Here is a 21911-nt window from a genome sequence, read left to right on the forward strand (position 1 = left end):
CGGACCCCTGGGGGACGCCTGATATAACAGGAGCCATGCCAGATGTTGCCCCATCTACCACTACCCTTTGTGTTCTATGTCCTAGGAAAGCTTTGATCCAGGAATGTGCAGAGCCCCTGATGCCATAATGATCTAATTTTAATAAGAGCCGGCCATGGTGAACTACATCAAATGCTTTACTAAAGTCCATGGTGGCAACATCAACTTGGCTTCGCTGTACTGATTTAGCTAAGTCATGCATAAAACCCACAAGTTCGCAAGACCGCCGGGCACGAAAACCATGCTGGTTGTCCACCAGGATGTTAGATTTGTCTAAGTTATCCAAGATATTACTGACCTCAATGTGTTCTAATAGTTTGCATGCTATACATGTCAATGAGACTGGTCTATAATTTGAAGCTTGAAACTTTTCACCTTTTTTAAAGATTGGTGTTACGTAAGCCTAAGACCAATCTGAGGGAACAATACCACAAGATCAAGAGATTTATGAAACAATATTGTAAAGATTGGGACTATTTCAGTGGCACATTCTTTTAAAATTCTAGGCTTGATTTGGTCTGGACCTGCTGCTTTGTATGGGTTTAAATTTTCAAGCAATTTCTTAACACCATTTTCAGTTACTTTTATTCTGGGCATGCTAGCAAATGGGCTAGGACCAAGATCAGCTTGGACTGGGGTCATTTGTAAATACTGAAGAAAACTGTTTATTTAAAAATTTTGACTTATCTTTGGCACTAGATTTCAAGACACCATTTCCTCTCAGAGGAGCAACACCACAAGAGTCATTTTTCGAACTTCTAATTAAACCCCAGAAACGTTTTAAAGTTGTGCCATGTTTATGTTCTTTTGAGCTACAAACAATATTATTCATGTAGTCCCAGTATGAATAACGTGTTTTCATTTGGATAAGTGTTTTAATCTTTTTAAGTTTAGAAAGCAATGAGACATTATTTTTTTACTATAAAGTCTGTCACGTTTTTTTTATTAGTTTTTTAATTTCAGAGTTCAACCATGAAAGATGTTGTCTATCTGAGACAATATTGCTCGGTACATGACTTGATACTAGCTCATCTAATTTCTGTTTATTTAAAGCTGACACAATTCTTGAACACCCAAGTTTTGAGGGTGGTTTAGGCAGATTCTCAACAAGGTTTTACTATGTGACCGACTTCTTTTAGCTTCAGCTGACTCAGTTTAAAACTTGAACTTGATTTCATATAGGCAAACATTCTGACAGTTTAACGAAAATCATCTGGCATAAGTTATGACGATCTGTTCCAGTGACCTAGTGTTTGACCCCAGATAACCCAGTTTCAAACTTTACCTGAATTTCCTAAAGCAATAAATTCTGACTGTGTTTCATAAAAATCAAGTAGAAAATATAGCCTATAGTGTTGCAAAAGATTTTCTAATTTGTATAGTGCACATGTCCTTGTTTTTCACTCTAGGAGACCAGTTTCAAACAGGACATATTTCGAAAGCACAAACATTCTGTCTATATTTCATGAAAATCAGGTACAAAATATAGCCAATAGAATGATATCAAAGTGTTTTTTTATTTGACCTAATTTTTGATCCTAGATGACCTAATAGAGAACTCAGCTTAGGCGTCATGAAGACAAACATTCTTGACCCCAAATTAATCTTGACCTAAATGCAAACATTCTGTTAAGTTTTATAAGGATCAGGTAGAAAATCGGGCCTCTAGTGCAAAAAGGGATATTTTTCTTTGAGCTAACATGGTGTCCCAATTTTTGACCTTAGATGACCCAGTTTCAAAACTGGCATATATTTCATAAAGACAATCATTCTTTCCAGAAGACTAGTAGAAAATATGGCTTTTTAGTGTTAACAAGGGTTTTCTATGATTTTACATAATGACCTTGTGTTTGATCCTAGATGATCCAATTCGACTTTAACCTTGTTTTGTAAAGGCAAACAGTTTGACCAGATTTCGTAAAGATCAGGTAGAAATTATGGCCATTGTAGTGTATGAGGTTTTCTATGATTTGACATAACCATCCACTTTTTTACACCAGATGAACCAATTTCGACCTTGACCTAGATTTTATGCAGATTTTGACCAGGTTTCATATATATTAGGTAGGAACTCCGGCCTCGAGCGAGCTTACAAAATTTTTCTTTATCATCTAACTTGGTGGCCAAAAATTTAACCCCAGATGAAACGGTCTCAAGCTTGACCTGGCCAAACACTCTGGCCAGATTTGTTTTTGATCACATAGATAAAGAAGAAAATATTGCCTGCAGAATGTCAACAAGGTTTTTCCAAGATAGTACCTAGATTTTGAACAGATGATTCATTTCATACTTGATCCATTTCATATCAGTCAGTCACTTTGACCAAATTTCATTTAGAGTGGGCTTTGCCCTTTTGTCAGGAACCACGTCTAAAGCATGATTTGAAGATTTCCGTAAGACTTGCAAGTGCAGGGGCGTAGGGACGATTTGAGCATTGGGGCGGCGGAGGGAGTGGGTTTGGGAAGGGGTAGGCTATTCAGGCCCGGATCCAGAAATATTTGACTGGATGGCCGAGGCGCGTAGCGCCGAGAGCGGGTAGGTACTGAAGGGGGAGCCTCTGCCCATGTTAATAGGTTCGGAGTCTCCCCACTGGAAATGTTTGAAATACAGGTATGAAATGGTGGCCTCTGGTGCATTTACTGGTGAGGGTACTGCCCTCAATTTATGGGTGGGGTCAGGGGGTTCTCCCCCTGGAAATTTTTGAAATACAGGCATGAAGTGGCGGCCTCTGATGCATTTTTAGGTCTAAATTTTGGTCTTGGTGTGTAAAATCCCAATTAAAACACCAGGTACATAACTGCTATGTTGAATAACAATCCTCTGAGGTCTGACAACTCCAGGTGAAATAGTTATGGTACATGCATAGCACAAATTTAAACAGACGGACGGATAGACAACGGCAAATCTAAGTGCATCCCCAAAAGTTTTGGTGTACACAAAATGAAATGAAAGTAGACCTGGTCATGTGTGTGCAAAATTTGGAATTTTGTTAATGTGTAACGATGAACAAGGAAGAGCAGCACTGTCCAGTCGCTGGCTTGGTTTATCAGGCAGAGTTACTCCAGTAATTATCTTAATATACAATTTCAGTGTCACATGGTGGTCCACTGATTGAGAGCAAAGTGTAATTTGGTTGCATAAACCAAAACATATTCCATTTCAAACATTTAATTTCTGTCAACTGTAAAGTTCCAAACATAGATGTAAAAGATAATATTTCAGTTCTTTAACAAAAACTAATTCTACAAATAAATTTATAGGAGAATGACTGTATAAAGTTAAAATTAAGAAACAATATATCCTAAACAGTGATTTGTCTTTGAATAAATCATTGTCTGGAGTTTAGATGCCAAGAAATTAAATCACGATTGTGCAGCCTGACGTAATATGTGATGTCAGAAAAATGAAGTCTGGCTGCATTAGAATACTTTACAGATCACAATCTTTTATACCAGTTTTTAGTTTCAAGATATGTCTTCATGAAGATTTAAGAACTGTTTATCAAGACCAAATATATTTCTAAAGTCATTTAACAGCTGCTGAACAATTTTAATTTTTAACCAATGAAATTCCATAACATGTATGCAAAAATAACATTTTAGCTGTGTGTATGATTCTTGACCAAGACAATATGTACATAAACATTCCAAGTTTAGTGAACATCTGATAAAAACTGCTTAGGTAATTTGCTGGCCACTTTCAATATTCACAATTTTACGTAATTCAAGAGCCATTCAAGACACTAGAAGAATCTGGCTGGTCAGTAAACTTTTCCATGATATTATGCCAATAAACACTGTTTGGTATGCACTGGATATGAACTATTCCAGTTAAAGAGCAGACCCAGTCAGTTTTTGAGAAATTCAAGGGCCATAACTACAGAAAAACTTGAGAAGATCGAGCTTACTATTGAATCTGGTCGATACACTATGCCCATAAACATATGAACATTCAATAAAAACTGGTCAAGTTAGACAGTAAATAATTTTTGTGACACCCCCTGCTGCCACAGGTTTCAGTTACGGTGGAATCTTCTCCAATCCTGTGCAACAGACTTATAATTATTTGTGTTGAAAATTGTGCTGGTGACAGATCATACAATTGCCCATCATACAGCAATAAATTTTTAACAATGGCAACCCCTACCCCAAACCACAAGAGCTGTGCTTGGTGTGGTGGTGTTAAAACTAGAATGTGTCTGTAGGACACAGGTTGTGCCCCCCAATGGTACATTTGTCACAAATAAGGGGAAATAATTCAAATGTTTGCAGTCTTAACCCTTTACTCCATAGATACGCTTTTTACCACCTCTATCCATTCCCTGATAGATACTCTTTTTGACGCCTTCAAGTTTAAAAGCAAATTATGAATAAAGTACAACATCAAGGAATCCCATAAAAGCATTTTTGTAAAGTTTAAACCATGTACAAATGATATCTGTCAAAAAAATATATGGTTTATATTTGATTTTTAATGGTAATTTAAACCTGAAATGAGGTAGTGTATTTATGGAAAATTACTGTGAGGAAAGTTTCATCTTGAGCTAAAATTAGCCTGATCAAGGCTAATTATACCCCCAAGTTTATCTTTACAAATTATGAATTTGTGTAGTATTTATTTGTACAAATTGTGTATTTGTGCAAGCTAAAAATAGTACTGTAATTTTTTTTAGGTTTCTGCATTTCCCAGGTGATTTAGAAAGCGGAACTTTTTTTTTTCAATGGATATAAAAAGATATACACTTTATGATGGATTAAAAAAGTAACTGTTGCAAATACATATTGGTCTGATTTACCCTGAAGACAAATTAATAGCTAATTACCTGCTGCACTAAGGAATTTTATGACATATGTCTGTATATTACCTATCAGTGTGGGGTATGGTTGATTGGGGTGATCTTTGGATAATTGGCGTGTGCTATGGATAATTGTAGGCAACTTTGAGAAGAAATTTTACTGATAAGTGTTTTTATAAGCTGATAAAATTGCTTTTGATCAATTATTCTTATAAAAACATTATGTAACTAATATACCAGGGGAAAAAAACAGAAATAAATAAGTACCATCAATAGAAAAGTAGCTAAAATTATTATAGAAAAGTAAACTAATGGGTTTAAAGCTTTGTATGTCAAGAAATATTTATCACACTTTTATGTAAAATGTACCATTAGAAAGAAAATTTAATTGTGAAAAAACTTTATGTTGGTTACTAAGTGTTTAAAACAATATTAAATATAGTAATATTGAATTGAATAACACAGGTATAAATTCTGCATTTTTCCCCAATATCCTGTATGGAGATAGTGTACTGATTATCAGTAAAGCTGTACGGATATGATAAGCCTAATTAGGCTAAATGTATATGGAGTAAAGGGTTAATAGGGTATAGCCTCAAAAAAAATATGAAAAGGATTCATTATTCTATACCATATACTTTTTGAGCTATGAGCATCACAAACAAAAAATCCACTATTCTGGCTATTTCAAGGGCCATAACTCTGTAATAAACGCTAAAATTCTCAAGAAGAATGCCAAGTGTGCAAGGTCACATCATGATAAAGACTCAAGCAAGGTTTCATGAATTTACATTTAATACTTTCTGAGTGAGGCACATAATTAGGTGAAAATGTGCATTTTTGTACTATTTCATGGGCCATAACTCTGGAAATAGGGGGTGGACCCAGATGAAAAATAATAGGTGCGCAAGTTCATATCATGATAAAGACTCAAGCAAGGTTTCATCAATTTATACCAAATACTTTTTGAGCTAGGCATGTCACAAGGTGAAAATGTGCATTTTTGACTATTTCAGGGGCCAGAACTCTAGAATTAGGGTGCGGACCCAGATTAAAAATAGTAGGTGCGCAAGTTCATATCATGATTAAGTCTCATGCAAGGTTTCATGAATCTATATCAAATAGTTTTTGAACTAGGCGTGTCACAAGGTGAAAATGTGCATTTTTGACTATTTCAGGGGCCATAACTCTAAAAATAGGATGCGGAGCCAGACGACAAATAGGAGGTGCGTAAGTTCATATCATGATAAAGACTCATGCAAGGTTTCATCAATTTATATCAAATATTTTTTGAGCTAGGCGTGTCATAAGGTGAAAATGTGCATTTTTGACTATTTCAGAGGCCATACCTCTAGAAATAGGGGGCAGACCTAGATGAAAAATAGTAGCTGCGCAAGTTCATATCATGATTAAGACTCATGCAAGGTTTCATAAATCTATATCAAATACTTTTTGAGTCAAGCATGTCACAAGGTGAAAATGTGCATTTTTGACTATAACTCTAAAATTAGGGGGCAGAGCCACATGAAAAATAGGAGGTGCATAAGTTCATATCATGATTAAGTCTCATGCAAGGTTTCATGAATCTATATCAAATAGTTTTTGAACTAGGCGTGTCACAAGGTGAAAATGTGCATTTTGGACTATTTCAGGGGCCATAACTCTAAAAATAGGGGGCGGAGCCAGACGACAAATAGGAGGTGCGTAAGTTCATATCATGATAAAGACTCATGCAAGGTTTCATCAATTTATATCAAATATTTTTTGAGCTAGGCGTGTCACAAGGTGAAAATGTGCATTTTTGACTATTTCAGAGGCCATACCTCTAGAAATAGGGGGCAGACCTAGATGAACAAGAGGACCATGATGGTCCTGAATCGCTCACCTCTTCCCACATGACCCAGTTTTGAGTAGGACGTCGTTTTTTCTATTATTTGACATAGTGACCTAGTTTTTGAGCTCATGTGACCCAGTTTTGAACTTGACCTAGATATTATCAAGATAAAAATTCTGACCAATTTTCATGAAGATCCATTGAAAAATATGGTCTCTAGAGAGGTCACAAGGTTTTTCTATTATTTGACCTATTGACCTAGTTTTCGAAGGTACGTGACCCTGTTTTGAACTTTATCTAGATATCCAGTTTCGAAACTGACCTAGATATCATCAAGGTGAACATTCAGATCAATTTTCATGAAGATCCATTGAAAAATATGGCCTCTAGAGAGGTCAAAAGATTTAAATAATTTTCGACCTACTGACCTAGATTTTGACCGCAGTTGACCCAGTTTCAAATCTGACCTAGATATCATCAAGATGAACATTCAGACCAACTTTCATACAGATCCCATGAAAAGTATGGCCTCTAGAGAGGTCACAAGGTTTTTCTATTATTTGACCTACTGACCTAGTTTTGTAAGGCACGTGACCCAGTTTCAAACTTGACCTAGATATCATCAAGGTGAACATTCTGACCAATTTTTATGGAGATCCATTCAAAAGTATGGCCTCTAGAGAGGTGACAAGGTTTTTCTATTTTTAGACCTACTGACCTAGTTTTTGACCGCACATGACCCTGTTTCGAACTTGACCTAGATTTCATCAAGATAAACATTCAGACCAATTTTCATACAGATCCCATGAAAAATATGGCCTTTAGAGAGGTCACAAGGTTTTTCTATTATTTGACCTACTGACCTAGTTTTTGGCGGCATGTGACCCACTTTCGAACTTGACCTAGAGATCATCAAGATGAACACTCAGACCAACTTTCATACAGATCCCATGAATATTATGGCCTCTAGAGAGGTCACAAGGTTTTTCTATTATTTGACCTATTGACCTAGTTTTTGAAGGCACTTGACCCAGTTTCAAACTTGACCTAGATATCATCAAGGTGAACATTCTGACCAATTTTTATGGAGATCCATTCAAAAGTATGACCTCTAGAGAGGTGACAAGGTTTTTCTATTTTTAGACCTACTGACCTAGTTTTTGATCGCACATGACCCTGTTTCAAACTTGACCTAGATATCATCAAGATAAACATTCAGACCAATTTTCATACAGATCCCATGAAATATATGGCCTCTAGAGAGGTCACAAGGTTTTTCTATTTTTAGAACTACTGACCTAGTTTTTGACCGCACGTGACCCAGTTTCGAACCTGACCTAGATATCATCAAGATGAACATTCAGACCAACTTTCATACAGATCCCATGAAAAATATGGCCTATAGAGAGGTCACAAGGTTTTTCTATTATTTGACCTACTGACCTAGTTTTAGATGGCACGTGACCCAGTCTCAAACCTGACCTAGCTATCATCAAGGCGAACGTTCTGACCAATTTTCATGAAGATCTTGTGAAATATATGGCCTCTAGAGAGGTCACAAGGTTTTTCTATTTTTAGACCTACTGACCTAGTTTTTGACGATATGTAACCCAGTTTCGAACTTGACCTAGATATCATCAAGATGAACATTCTGACCAATTTTCATGAAGATCTTGAGAAATATATGGCCTTTAGAGAGGTCACAAGGTTTTTCTATTTTTAGTCCTACTGACCTAGTTTTTGCAGGCACATGACCCAGTTTCGAACTTGACCTAGATATCATCAAGATGAACATTCTGACCAACTTTCATAAAAATCCCATGAAAAATGTGACCTCTAGAGTGGTCACAAGCAAAAGTTTACGGACGGATGGACGGACGCACGGACGGACGGACGACAGACGACGGACACCGCGCGATCACAAAAGCTCACCTTGTCACTTTGTGACAGGTGAGCTAAAAATAGTAGCTGCGCAAGTTCATATCATGATCAAGACTCATGCAAGGTTTCATAAACCTATATCAAATACTTTTTGAGTTAAGCATGTCACAAAGGTGAAAATGTGCATTTTTGACTATAACTCTAAAATTAGGGGGCAGAGCCACATGAAAAATAGGAGGTGCGCAAGTTCATATCATGATAAAGACACATGCAAGGTTTCATCAATTTATATCAAATACTTTTTGAGCTAGGCGCATCACAAACTTCGAACGGACAAGAGCAAATCTATATGCTCCCACCACTCATGGGGGGGGGGGGGGGGGGGGGGGGGGCGGCGGCAATGAACTGCCAGATCTGTAGTTACTGGTTCTGTTTTGATTGTAGCAATATTTCTGTCAAGTTGTACGAAACAACTAAAATCTTGCCTTTTAATTGTGATGGCTGCACCAGAGTATTGCCAAAACTTGCAGAATTTGGGACGGGTTTAAGTAGATAAAATGTTAAAATCACTGAATGCGAGAAAAATGTTGATGCGTTGAGAGGGATTTTTAGAGTAGTTAGGTGCCCTGATGTTGAAAATGTCTGCTTTCTTTTGGGGAACCCAGGGTCTAAGGCAAAATTAATTAAAGTCAACAGGAGATAAACACAGAGTATTGGAGGGCACAAACTACCTTAGGGAAAAACAGGACCACGAATATGCTAATGGGTGGAGTAAAATCTTTATCACACCAGACCAGGCTAAACAAGAAAGGGAAAAGAGTATTAATTTGAAAAAAGAACTTGCAAAAAGAAGGATGAAAAAAAAATCCCAACTTGATTATTTTTCGTGGAGGGATTGTTGAACGCCAAACCAAAAGCTTGTGCCAGTGCTGATCAAATGCATCTGTAAACTCAGCAGTGAGCGGGTCAGCCAGGGATAAATCTCCTGCGACTGGCTCTGTGTCATTTCGTTTGTAAGAGGACTTGTGATTAAAGGACATGTACAACATGGACAAAGTGTAAATAGTACTGTTACTACTGTTGATGTTAATTCAGATAGTAATTCTGTTAATCCTATTTTTAATTTTGATCTCATTAACTTTGATCAAGGGATACTGGACAGTATACTAAAAATCCTAGTCATGTTTATGATAGTCACAGTGCTACTGACAATTCCTTCTGCCATTTAACTTTTGATCTCGGTTGAAAACAAAAAACCCTGAAATTATCCTTGCTCATCGCAGATTAAGAGGTGACTTAATACAGGTTTTTTTTTAAATCGTTAAAGGAATTGGTGACTGTCCTTTTGAGAATTTTTTCAACGACAGGTCATAACCTATAACTTGAATAGCCACATTCTAGAACAACATTTTGCTTGAACCAGTTTTCTTGTTGAGTGATTAAACCATGGAATGAATTACCATCACAAGTTGTTAGATGCCAGAACTGTAAATGACGTTAAAACTAGAATGTGTCTGTAGGACACAGGGTGTGCCCCCCACAGGTACATTAGTCACAAATAAGGGGCAATAATTCAAATGTTTGCAGTCTTAATGGGGTATAGCCTCAACAAACATTTTATGAAAAGGGTTCATTATTCTAGGCCCTATACTTTTTGAGCTATGAGCATCACAAACAAAAAATCCACTATTCTGGCTATTTCAAGGGCCGTAACTCTGTAATAAGAGTAAGATTCTCAAGAAGAATGCCAAGTGTGCAAGGCCACATCATGATAAAGACTCCTGCAAGGTTTCCTGAACTTACATCTAATACTTTTTGAGCTAGGCACATAATTAGGTGAAAAAGTGCATTTTTTTACTATTTCAGGGGCCATAACTTTAAAAATAGGGGTGGAACCTGCCAAAAAATTAGAGGTGTGCAAGTTTATATCATGATAAAGACTTATGCAATTTTTCAACCATTTATATTAAATACTTTTTGAGCTAGGCGCGTCACAAGGTGAAAATGTGCATTTTTGACTATTTCAGGGGCCATAACTCTAAAAATAGGGGGCATAGCCAGACGAAAAATAGGAGGTACGCAAGTTCATATCTTGATATAGACTCATGCAAGGTTTCATCAATTTATATGAAATACTTTTTGAGCTAGGGGTGTCACAAGGTGAAAATGTGCATTTTTGACTATTTCAGGGGCCATAACTCTAAAAATAGGGGGCAGACCCAAAGAAAAACAGGAAGTGCGCAAGTTCTTATCATGATTAATACACATGCAAGGTTTCATGAATCTATATCAAATACTTTTTCAGCTAGGCGCGTCACACGGTGAAAATGTGCATTTTTGACTATTTCAGGGGCCATAACTCTAAAAATAGGGGGCGGAGCCAGACGAAAAATAGGAGGTGCGCAAGTTCATATCATGATAAAGACTCATGCAAGGTTTCATCAATTTATATCAAATACTTTTTGAGCTAGGCGTGTCACAAGGTGAAAATGTGCATTTTTGACTATTTCAGGGGCCATAACTCTGAAAATAGGGGGCGGACCCAAATGAAAAATAGGAGGTGCGCAAGTTCATATCATGATTAATAAACATGCAAGGTTTCATGAATCTATATCAAACAGTTTTTGAGCTAGGCATGTCACAAGGTGAAAATATGCATTTTTGACTATTTCAGGGGCCATAACTCTAAAAATAGTGGGCGGAGCCAGATGAAAAATAGGAGGTGCGCAAGTTCATATCATGATAAAGACTCATGCAAGGTTTCATCAATTTATATGAAATACTTTTTGAGCTAGGAGTGTCACAAGGTGAAAATGTGCATTTTTGACTATTTCAGGGGCCATAACTCTAAAAATAGGGGGCGGAGCCAGACGAAAAATAGGAGGTGCGCAAGTTCATATCATGATAAAGACTCATGCAAGGTTTCATGAATTTATATCAAATACTATTTGAGCTAGGAGTGTCACGAACTTCGGACGGACGGACGGACGGACAGACGGACGGACGCACGGACAAGACCAAATCTATATGCCCCCACCACTCATGGGGGGGCACAAAAAGATTAGATAAGCACCGTCCGGGAAAGACTATACAAAACAAGAGCTCGTCGAACACGAAATGCCCCCCTTGGTGCATTCAGTAATTGCACATGGAACAGAAATTATATGCTCACTGTAAACAAAAGTTCTACCATTCTGGTTTAATCTGACCTTGACCTTTAACCTATTAACCTAACAAGAGATTACAACCTATTAACCTAACAAGAGATTACAGAGTGATCTTGGTGCCATCCATTGAGCCATTTTTGAATGTTCCAAATTTCAAGACTAGCTCAAGGTCAAAATCAAGGTCAAATTTCATTTTGGTACAAAACAATGTGTATGTGGTCCATATTTGAAAGCTGTGGCTTGAGAAATGTGAAAGTAGGTCACTAGATCAATTTCAAGGTCAAAGTTCATTTCGGTAGACAGAACTATGCATGTGCTTCAAATCTGGAGGCTGTAGCTAGAGAAATTTGAAAGTAGGTAATAGGTAAAAATCAATGTCAAATTTCAATTCTGAACACAAAAATATGCATGCGGTCCAAATTTGAAGCCTGTAGCTTCAGAAATGTGAAAGTAGGTCACTAGGTCAATCTCAATATCAAACTTCATTTCGGTACACAAAACTATACATGTGGTTCAAATTTGAAGGCTGTAGCTTGAGAAATGTGAAAGTAGGTCACTAGGTCAAATCAAGGTCAAATTTTATTTCGGAAAACAAAATTATGCACGTTGTCCAAATTAGAAGCCTGTACCTTCAGAAATGTGAAAGTAGGTCACTAGGTCAATCTCAAGATCAAAGTTCATTTCAGTACACGAAACAATGCTTGTGATTCAAATTTGAAGGCTGTAGCTTGAGAAATGTAAAAGTAGGTCACTAGGTCAAAATCAAGGTCAAATTATATTTTGGAACAGAAAACTATGCATGTGGTCCAAATTTGAAGCCTTACCTTCAAAAATGTGAAAGTCGGTCACTAGGTCAATAACAAGGTCAATTTTTTTTCAGTACACAAACCTATGCATGTGGTCCACATTTGAAGGCTGTAGCTACAGAAATGTGGAAGTAGGTCACTAGGTCAAGATCAAGGTCAACTCATGTCAAGGTTCATATTGCCACTCAAAACTATACATGTGGTCCAAATTTGAATGATGTAAGTTATGGACATGAATAGTCTAAGTTTTTCCCTATATAAGTCTATATGAACCATGTGACCCCTGGGGCGGGGCCATATTTGACCCTAGAGGGATAATTTGAACAAACTTGGTAGAGAACCACTAGATGATGCTACATTACAAAATATCAATGCCATAGTCTTTGTGGTTTGGACAAGAAGATTTTCAAAGTTTTTCCCTATATAAGTCTATGTAAACCATGTGACCCCCAGGGCGGAGCCATATTTGACCCTAGGGGAATAATTTGAATAATCTTAGTAGAGGACCACTAGATGATGTCATACACAAAATATCAAAGCCCTAGGCCCTGTGGTTTTGGACAAGAGGTTTTACAATTTTTTTTCCTATATAAGTCTATATAAACCATGTGACCCCCAGGATAGGGCCATATTTGACACTAGGGAAATAATCTGAATAATCTTGGTAGAGGACCACTAGATTGTGCTACATACCAAGTATCAACGCCCTAGGCCCTATGGTTTTGGACAAGAAGATTAGAAACCGTTTAACTGTTCCTGGCCAATGTGACCTTGACCTTTGACCTAATGACCTCAAAATCAATAGGGGTCATCTGTTGGTCATGGCCAACCTAACTATCAATTTTCCTGACACTAGGCCCAAGCGTTATTGCCCGGAAACCATTTTACTGTTCCTGGTCACTGTGACCTTGACCTTTGACCTACTGACCTCAAGATCAATAGGGGTCATCTGCTGGTCATGATCAATCTCCCTATCAACTTTCATGATCCTAGGCCCAAGTGTTCTTGAGTTATCATCTGGAAACCGTTTTACTATTCAGGGTCACTGTGACCTTGACCTTTAACATACTGACCTCAAAATCAATAGAGTTTATCTGCTGGTCATGACCAACCTCCCTATCAATTTTCATGATCCTAGGCCCAAGTTTTCTTGAGTTATCATCTGGAAACCATTTTACTATTCAGGGTCACTGTGACCTTGACCTTTGAAATACAGACCTCAAAATCAATAGGGGTCATCTGCTGGTGATGACCAACCTCCCTTTCAACTTTCATGATCCTAGGCCCAAGAGTTCTTGAGTTATCATCCAGAAACGGATTGGTCTACATTCCGACCGACAGACAGACTGACCTACCGACCGACATCTGCAAAACAATATACCCCTCCTTCTTCGAAGGGGGGCATAATAAGACACTAAACCACTGAGCTGTAAACTGCTTTTACAGTTAAATTGACAATACGAGCAGATCTGTCACCTTTCTAATATATAAACTGAGATGAATGCAGCATCAATTTCAGATCAAGAGGGGGCTTAAAAAGGGCTTTAGCCCTTCCACCAGAGCCCAGAATCATCACACAGGCATGATATGTCTTGCTTAACATTGGTATGAAAATATACACAACCTAAGATATCATGAAGAAGTTGTTGCTGATAAAAAGAACTAGTATCTACACATGATGATTTCTTTTTTGAAAAATAAATCAATACCCTGCTAAACATGTCTGTAAAGGGCCATGGCTAAGTGACAAAATTCACATGAAACATACATGACTTGTGATAGTCTGATAGAACACATGTCCTTTAAGTTCCTTATATAAAGCACAACTACAAAATCTCTCACTTTCAGTTCAGCATAAACTGAAATATGAAAACAATTGAAGGGTGATAACTCTTCCAGAAATATATAAAATATAAACATGAAGAATTTAATAACCTTTTGTAGTTACAACAGTGGATCCCTGTCAAACAGTATCTGTTTGTACAGAAATTTAACATTCACTTGTCAGGTACAACATCCATACAATAATTCTATACAATCAGGTCCCTTTTTTGTTCGTATCTGGAAGCATCAATATCCAGAATTCACTGACTGGTTCCCAGAATCCCTGACAAGAATGGTTATCAGAACATGACACTCAGTTTTCACTTCATGTCCCCTGTTCATGAGAATTTTGTTCAGGAAAGAGTCGGATTCAAATGTGTCTGAGAATACAGTTTTCACTAAGAATTAGCTGGCTGGTTCTCATCTTGTCCTTCGGATGATAGGACATCCTGCCACTGACTAGTCCACTGTGACAATTCTTCAATGTTGTATATCTGAAATATAAACATGATACCATTTTGTTTATGACTTTTTGATAAGCAAGCAAACAGTGAATTTATATCCCCCGCCAAATAAGTTGTTTTGTGAATGAGTGGAGTATATTTTGAAAAATATTTAATTTCCAGATATACACAAGTTATGTTCTAAAGGACTGTGCAATGGTTTGTTCGTTCCTTTTTTTTTTTTTTTTACAAAATCAAGGGAAAAACTCTGCCCTATAGTGATCTACAAGTTTCATGAAGATCCATCAATGGATTACTTTGTTTTCTGGGAATTTATGAATTTCAAAACAATTAAAGGGCAAATAACTCTGCAGTTAGTGAAGAGATTCTAATGAACAGCTGCGACAGGCTAGTGATTCAGTCAGAAACCTTAACAACTTGGCCACTGAGACCCCTCAACACAATTTTTATCATATTTCAATGAGCATGCTCTAATGAAAATAAACAAAACCATCTTGTAGTGTATCTTTGTTTGTTTGTTTTGGGTTTAACACTGTTTTTCAACAGTATTTCAGTCATGTAACGGCCGGCAGTTAACCTAACCAGTGTTCCTGGATTCTGTACCAGTACAAACCTGTTCTCCTCAAGTAACTGCCAAATTCCCCACATGAATTATCAGAGGTCGAGGACGAATTATTTCAGACGTAATGTCTTTTATCAAATCGTCACGGAGAACATACATCCCAACCGGGGATCGAACTCGCGACCCTGCGATCCGCACACCAGCGCTCTCCCTACTGAGCTAATTGCGGTTCAATTCCAGCCTATGAGAACTCTGAACAATGGTGAACCAGACAATAAACATTGCAAACACCTTGATTATTTTTAAAAATAACTTCTAAATAGATTATTAAATATTTACTAAACAGTTACAGAAATAATTTTGCAACAAACATGATGGTGCATTTCTATCTTATGTAAGTATGACTTCCATTAATACATATGAAGAAAATGTACAGTCCAACCTTATGATCCGCACAAAATATTCATTACTCTTGCTTGATGTGGATCATTTGTTTTGATGCTTGCCATTTTTGCCAACAGGTTATTGTTATACAACAGCTCTTTTTAAGGAAAAGAATATCAATAAGTACTACTGACTGCTATTTCTGCAGCTAACAAGTCTGAAATTCCTATTCTGACACTACAGTAAGCTTTACCCAACATGATGAACTCATGACTTTATCTTTAAGGTAAAATAAATATGTTTAAATTGAAATTAAAAGCGTAACTGACTTACCTTACTGACAAAGCTGAGCACATTACGTTTTGTGATTTCTTGTTGTGCCCTCTGACCCCATTTAATCTCTGAGAGTGGTGGGTCAGTATTTGGCATTCTTGTTATCTCTAAGTAACACTGTCTCACCCATTCCTGCATTATCAACTTCTTTACATCATTGAACACTTCATGGGGTACACTGTTAACATACAATATATAGTTTTAAAAGCAAGATCTTTAAAAGAGAACTTTTCGTAATGCTTATTTTTACAGATGAAAGATCCATTCTAAGAATGCTAGACCAGAACAAAATCTGCCAAAGGTATTACATATCGAGGGCTGAACGCAATACTGTAGTAACTCCTATTAAATAAAGAAGGACTTACGACAGTACTGTGTTCAACCCTCGATATATTCAATTGCTTGAAACTGTCTGTATCTCTCGTAAGCAATGATGTTATCTTTTAAGTCACATGGACCATGTACATTTTATATGGTGGCTTTTTCAGCTGTAATGTATGAGAAAGCTTGTGTGTTTTCCTTACATGATGACCCAAGCTTGGCTCGGAGAGGTATGGGGCAAGTGATTCAAGGCAGAGACCTTAACTACTCAGCCACAGAGACCCTAAAATATATTATCTGAAGTTCCAGGCATATATCAAATACTGTTACTATACAGAACCACATTTTTAGCCTATAAAGCTATAATGCATCTTTACAAACTGTTGGAGTTATGCTCCAGGAAAATTTCTTCAAACAATTTATGCCAGTTTTATAAAAATCTTCCAGTGGTTAAGACAATATAGAGTGGACAAAAACTTGAAGTGTGACCTTAAATTTAGTGACCCAGGTCATGTGCTCTGCACACTGTCTAGATAAGTAAACAATTGATGAAAGTTTTATGAAAATCTTTCAAGCGGTTTAAAACAGGCTACCCTGACCTTAGACTTACTGACCTTGGTTGTAGGCTCTGCATGTATCTTGATGAAGAAAACAATGGTATGTAGTTTTATGAAAAGGTTCTCGGTTGTTTACAAGATATAGAGAGGACATAATTTAAGCTATTTGAAATTTAACCTCCAACAGTGACCTTGACCTTTGACCACCTGACCTAGGATGTGTGTTCTGCATATCATCTTGGTGAGGTAAACAAATGTTAGTTTTATGCAAATCTTCCAAGCGGTTAGGCAATATGGAGCAGACACGTACTTAAGCTATTTGACCTTTGATCTTCCAAGTTTGACGTTAACCTTGGCCCTACTGACTTGCATTGTGAGCTCTGCAAATCATCTTGATGAGATTAACAACTGGTGCTAGTTTTATGAAAATCTTCCAAGCAGTTAAGAAGATATGGAGCAGTCACGGTGAGGGTAAAGGATCCACATTAAATGACTCCAATATAGCCCCAATACACTTTGTATCCAAGGGTATAATAACGACCAACCAATCAGAAGGTCCTGCTTGATGAGAAAGTTCCAGATAAATATGTCAGGGTGTAAAGCTCATGAACTATTTCTGGTAAACATTTTGCAGAACTTATGGTTTATAGATATTTCTCAATGTTTTGCTTGGTAAAGTTTATATGTCAGTAACCAAGGTAACTGATCAGATAAATTATGTGGAATCTGCATGTGCCAATATAATTGTCTGAGATCTGAATCCCTGGGAAAGCCGCATACAGAAAACACTTTTTAGCAATTTTAAACTAAAAATATTCATAAAAACATTCTTAATGAACTCAACATGTAGCTAGTAGCTGATGGTACACCTCTTACATCAACCTTTTTATAGTTACTTTTTACTGTGTTCAGATGTAATGATCATGATAAGTAAGATTTTTATATGTTAAGCAAATCATTCTAACAATATAACAAAAATATTGCCTTACTCAGGCTCTATGCCGAACTTCTTCAATCCACTCCATAGCTGGTCTGAAAAGAGTTGATTGCTTCATCATTTCTCTAAAGCAGTAGCTATACTTTAAATATGACAGGGCCATGATGACCCTATAGCTAACCTAAACTTGACTGCCCTTAGAAATATGTTATGACACACTGAATTATGAAAGGTAACTAACACCTGTGTTTAGTATGAAACTAGATGGTCCAATCAAAAATGAGATTCCTAGTGTTAACAATGTGTTTCTATGAATTGACAGAGACACTTTGATTTTAAGCAAGTGTGACGTGGCATTGCAGTTAATACTGAATTCATAAAGGAAATCATTCTCACGACATTTCATGTAAATCAGTTAGAAAATGTGGCCTAACGAGTGCTAATAAAACAATTTTTTCCTATGATTTTACGTACAGACTTAGTTTTTGAACGTAGATAACTCAGTTTCCAAACTGACCGAGATATCATTAAGACAAACATTGTGACAAAGTTTCATCAGGTAGATTCTGCCACTGAAGTATTAACAATTTTTGACCTGATAACTTAGTTCTTGATCCCAGATTACCAAGTTTCAAACCTGACCTAGATTTTTAAAGACAAATATTCTGACTATGCTTCATAAAGATCAAATAGAAAATGAAGTCTGTGGCTGTTGTTAAGCCTTTTCTGTGATATGACCTTGTGATCTGGTTTCTGACCTATCAATTTTGAACTTGGCCCTAATAAACCCTTGATAAAATATAAATACTTACTATCAGTGATAACGTTGCCACTCATAAAGATCAGGCTGAGTACAACCATCAACAAACCCCTCTTGCTATCATCCTCCTCTCCCCTGAAACACATTGCATTACACAATATTATCTCAAACTGGTGAGGATACCGGTGATCCCTCTCTTTCACTGTACAAGGTTTCATGACTCTAGGTGAAATATTTTTCAAAATAACTATAATATAAACTTTTAAGCACTTCATGTGTACTTTTAACTAAGTCAAGGAATATAACTCTGATCTGGCTGAGTGAAATCCTAAACAAAACACCAGGTGCACAACAAATGTTATATAACAATCTTCCAATATTTTATGACTCTAGGTCAAATACTTTTTGTAAACAAAGTTTTATGCCCTTAATGCATATTTCTGACTTTGTCAATGGCCACAACTCTGGTCTTGCAGAGTCAAATCCAAAACAAAACTCAGTTGCACAAATCTCTCAATCGCTGAATAACATTCCTGCAAGATTTCTTGAGTCTAGGTTCACAACATCACAGGCTATATAACAATCCTGTAATGTTTTATGACTCTAAGTCAAATACTTTTTTTGAGATGCAGGTGACACAAACTTTTATGCTCTTTTATGCATATTTTTAAATCTTTGAGTAAAATCTCAAAACAAAACCCCAAGTGCACAATAATATTCGTAAAATGTTTGAAATTCATAATCCTAGGTCAAATACTTTTTGAAATACAGGCAACACAAACTTTTAGGGCTTTCTTCTGCATAGTTTAGACCAAGCCAAGGGCCATAACTCTGCTGAGGCTATGTGGAATCCTATTTAAAACACAAGGTGCAAAACTTCACATGCTGAATGACAACCCTGTGAGGTTTGATGACTCTAGGTCACATATGTTTTGAGATAAGCATAACAAAAATTAGACGGACTGATGGACAAGGGCCCCCCCTACCACCCCAACAAAAAAAAATTGGAGGAGTCAATATCAAATGACAATTTATGAATGAAATAATGCACAGAGGGCATCTTCCTTCACACTTAAAAGTTGAAGAAGTTGTTTGTGATCTTTGACGACAATGTTAGTGAAAACAAAAAAGTAAGAAGTATTCAAAACGTGTCTTACCATATGAGATGATTATCATCAGAACTGATTTCTAACTTGTTCAGTAATATATAACTTCCTTTCTGTTTCTCCTCTAGTTCCTTCACTTCTATACCAAACACCTTCAATAAAATAGTGATTATTACACCACTCCTTATATTTATAGCCTGTCTGTGCTATAACAGTGACTATATTTAATTGTCTAGACTTAAAAGTAAAAACTTTAAAAAATTACTGTGAAAACTAATTTCTGATGTCATGTAGTAAAACACTTATTGAATGACTTACCAGTCAATAGTCAAAACTATTGACCCATGGTCTTTCAGACCTCGAGCAATAGATTTAACTATTGACTGGCAAGCCACACACTGAGTAAATTACATAATAATCACAGAGTAGACCTGCCAATTATAGAAATAACATTGATATATCACTGATTCCAACCAATCAAAAGTAAAATATATACAGATGCAGTGCCAGGTTTAGGACTTTATAGTTTTTAGAAGTAAGTTTAAGACTTGAGTATAGCTTTGTGAAGTATGTTTAAGACTTAAGTATACATGACTGCGGGAACCCTGTTTAAGGTTTTGAAGTAGGCCTTGAGGAACAAAAATCAAACAACACCAAATCATTGAAAGAAAGAGTTGTTTGACATGAAAATTGAACAGCAGGTAAAACATGTATATTACTTTACGAAACAAGTGTCAGTATACTAATAGAAACTTTGAAATCCAGAAAATGACTGCCTATAGGGGCCCCACTTCCGGACAGTTAAACGCCTTTAAAAACTCACCATTTTCAAAAAACAGTTACACATGTTCGTTTTGATGATTTGGTGCTGTTTGATTTTTGTTTCTCAAGGCCTACTTCGAAACCTTTAGTCTAAACTTATGTATAGCTTTGGGAAATAGGTTTAAGATTTATCTCATGTATAGGTTTAGGAAGTCATATGATATATGGTCAAGACTTACCTTCTCTAGTCTGGTCAGGTATAACTTTGGGAATTGGGCTAAGCACCTAACTACCCTGAGTTGGACAAGTACAACTTTTGGAAACAGGGTTAGGAATTACCTACCCAGATTCGGTGAAGTGTAACTTTTAGAATTGGTGTTTGAACCTAATACCTGGCTTGATTGATTATAGCTTTAGGCAACATAGTAAAGACTTACCTTTGAAAGTCGTTTAGCAGCTTCAGCTATAATAACTGGAAAAGCTTTAGAATGCTCCTTCAATACATGTTTATTTATATCTGAAAATGCAACAGAATTCAACTTAAACCCTCAGAGTAGGTAATTAGGAATCCTCAATCTATTGTTTTCATAAAATTTAAGAATTTTGACCAAAGCGGTATTTATAATTATAAAATGTTTTTCTGCCTTTTTCATAGAGATTTAATGTCATGGATTGAAGAAATGGCAAAATCTGCCAAAATTAATGTCCAAAAAATAGAAATAATTTCACAGTTTATAATTATATAGTTTATTCATTTCCCATATTTTCATAACTCTAAGCCAGGATTCATCGAACTTGACTTGATAAGTCATAGTGCAAACAAATTTTAGCAGTATATCTTCGGGAATTTCAAACGTATCTTTTATGTTGATAACTACAAATTTTAAACTAAAGTCATAAAATAAACGCTCTTCTTATAAACTTCAAACACTAATACAGCTTCCTGATTTGTATAAAATGACTATATTAACAAATTTCAAATCTTGTCTTTTTGTTAAGTTTCCTTAGAATTCACTCAAAGGTTTTTTGAACAGTATTATATATATTTTACAATATAAACTAGGAATGATTGGTTTTCAACAGTAAATCAGTGTTGGTTGATTGTGGTATATACAGTAACATTAATCATGTGCATCCATATAATTTCATATAATTAATTGAGCCATGCCATGAGAAAACCAACATAGTGGGTTTGGGACCAGCATGGATCCAGACCAGCCTGCGCATCCGCGCAGTCTGGTCAGGATCCATGCTGTTCGCTAACAGTTTCTCCAATTCCAATAGGCTTTAAAAGCGAAAAGCATGGATCCTGACCAGACTGCGCGGATGCGCAGGCTGGTCTGGATCCATGCTGGTCGCAAACCCACTATGTTGGTTTT

General features: G+C 36.5%; 1 protein-coding gene across 3 annotated transcripts in view; it reads right to left on the reverse strand.

Moving 5' to 3' along the window:
* Positions 1 to 3191: 3191 nt before the first annotated feature.
* Positions 3192 to 21911, reverse strand: part of LOC123533216 (non-structural maintenance of chromosomes element 3 homolog) — a 36055-nt gene continuing 17335 nt past the window's right edge. For all 3 annotated transcript variants that reach the window (XM_053519594.1, XM_053519593.1, XM_053519595.1), the window contains exons 3-8: positions 20970 to 21049; positions 19822 to 19922; positions 18717 to 18799; positions 17957 to 17999; positions 16090 to 16267; positions 3192 to 14840 (exon numbers count right to left, since the gene is read on the reverse strand). In XM_053519594.1, coding sequence (XP_053375569.1) covers positions 14745 to 14840; positions 16090 to 16267; positions 17957 to 17999; positions 18717 to 18799; positions 19822 to 19922; positions 20970 to 21049 — 581 coding nt within the window. In that variant the 3' untranslated portion in view covers positions 3192 to 14744. The remainder of the gene's footprint in view (positions 14841 to 16089; positions 16268 to 17956; positions 18000 to 18716; positions 18800 to 19821; positions 19923 to 20969; positions 21050 to 21911) is intronic.

Source organism: Mercenaria mercenaria, chromosome 12, assembly GCF_021730395.1.
Source record: "Mercenaria mercenaria strain notata chromosome 12, MADL_Memer_1, whole genome shotgun sequence".
Classification (NCBI taxonomy): Eukaryota; Metazoa; Mollusca; class Bivalvia; order Venerida; family Veneridae; genus Mercenaria; species Mercenaria mercenaria.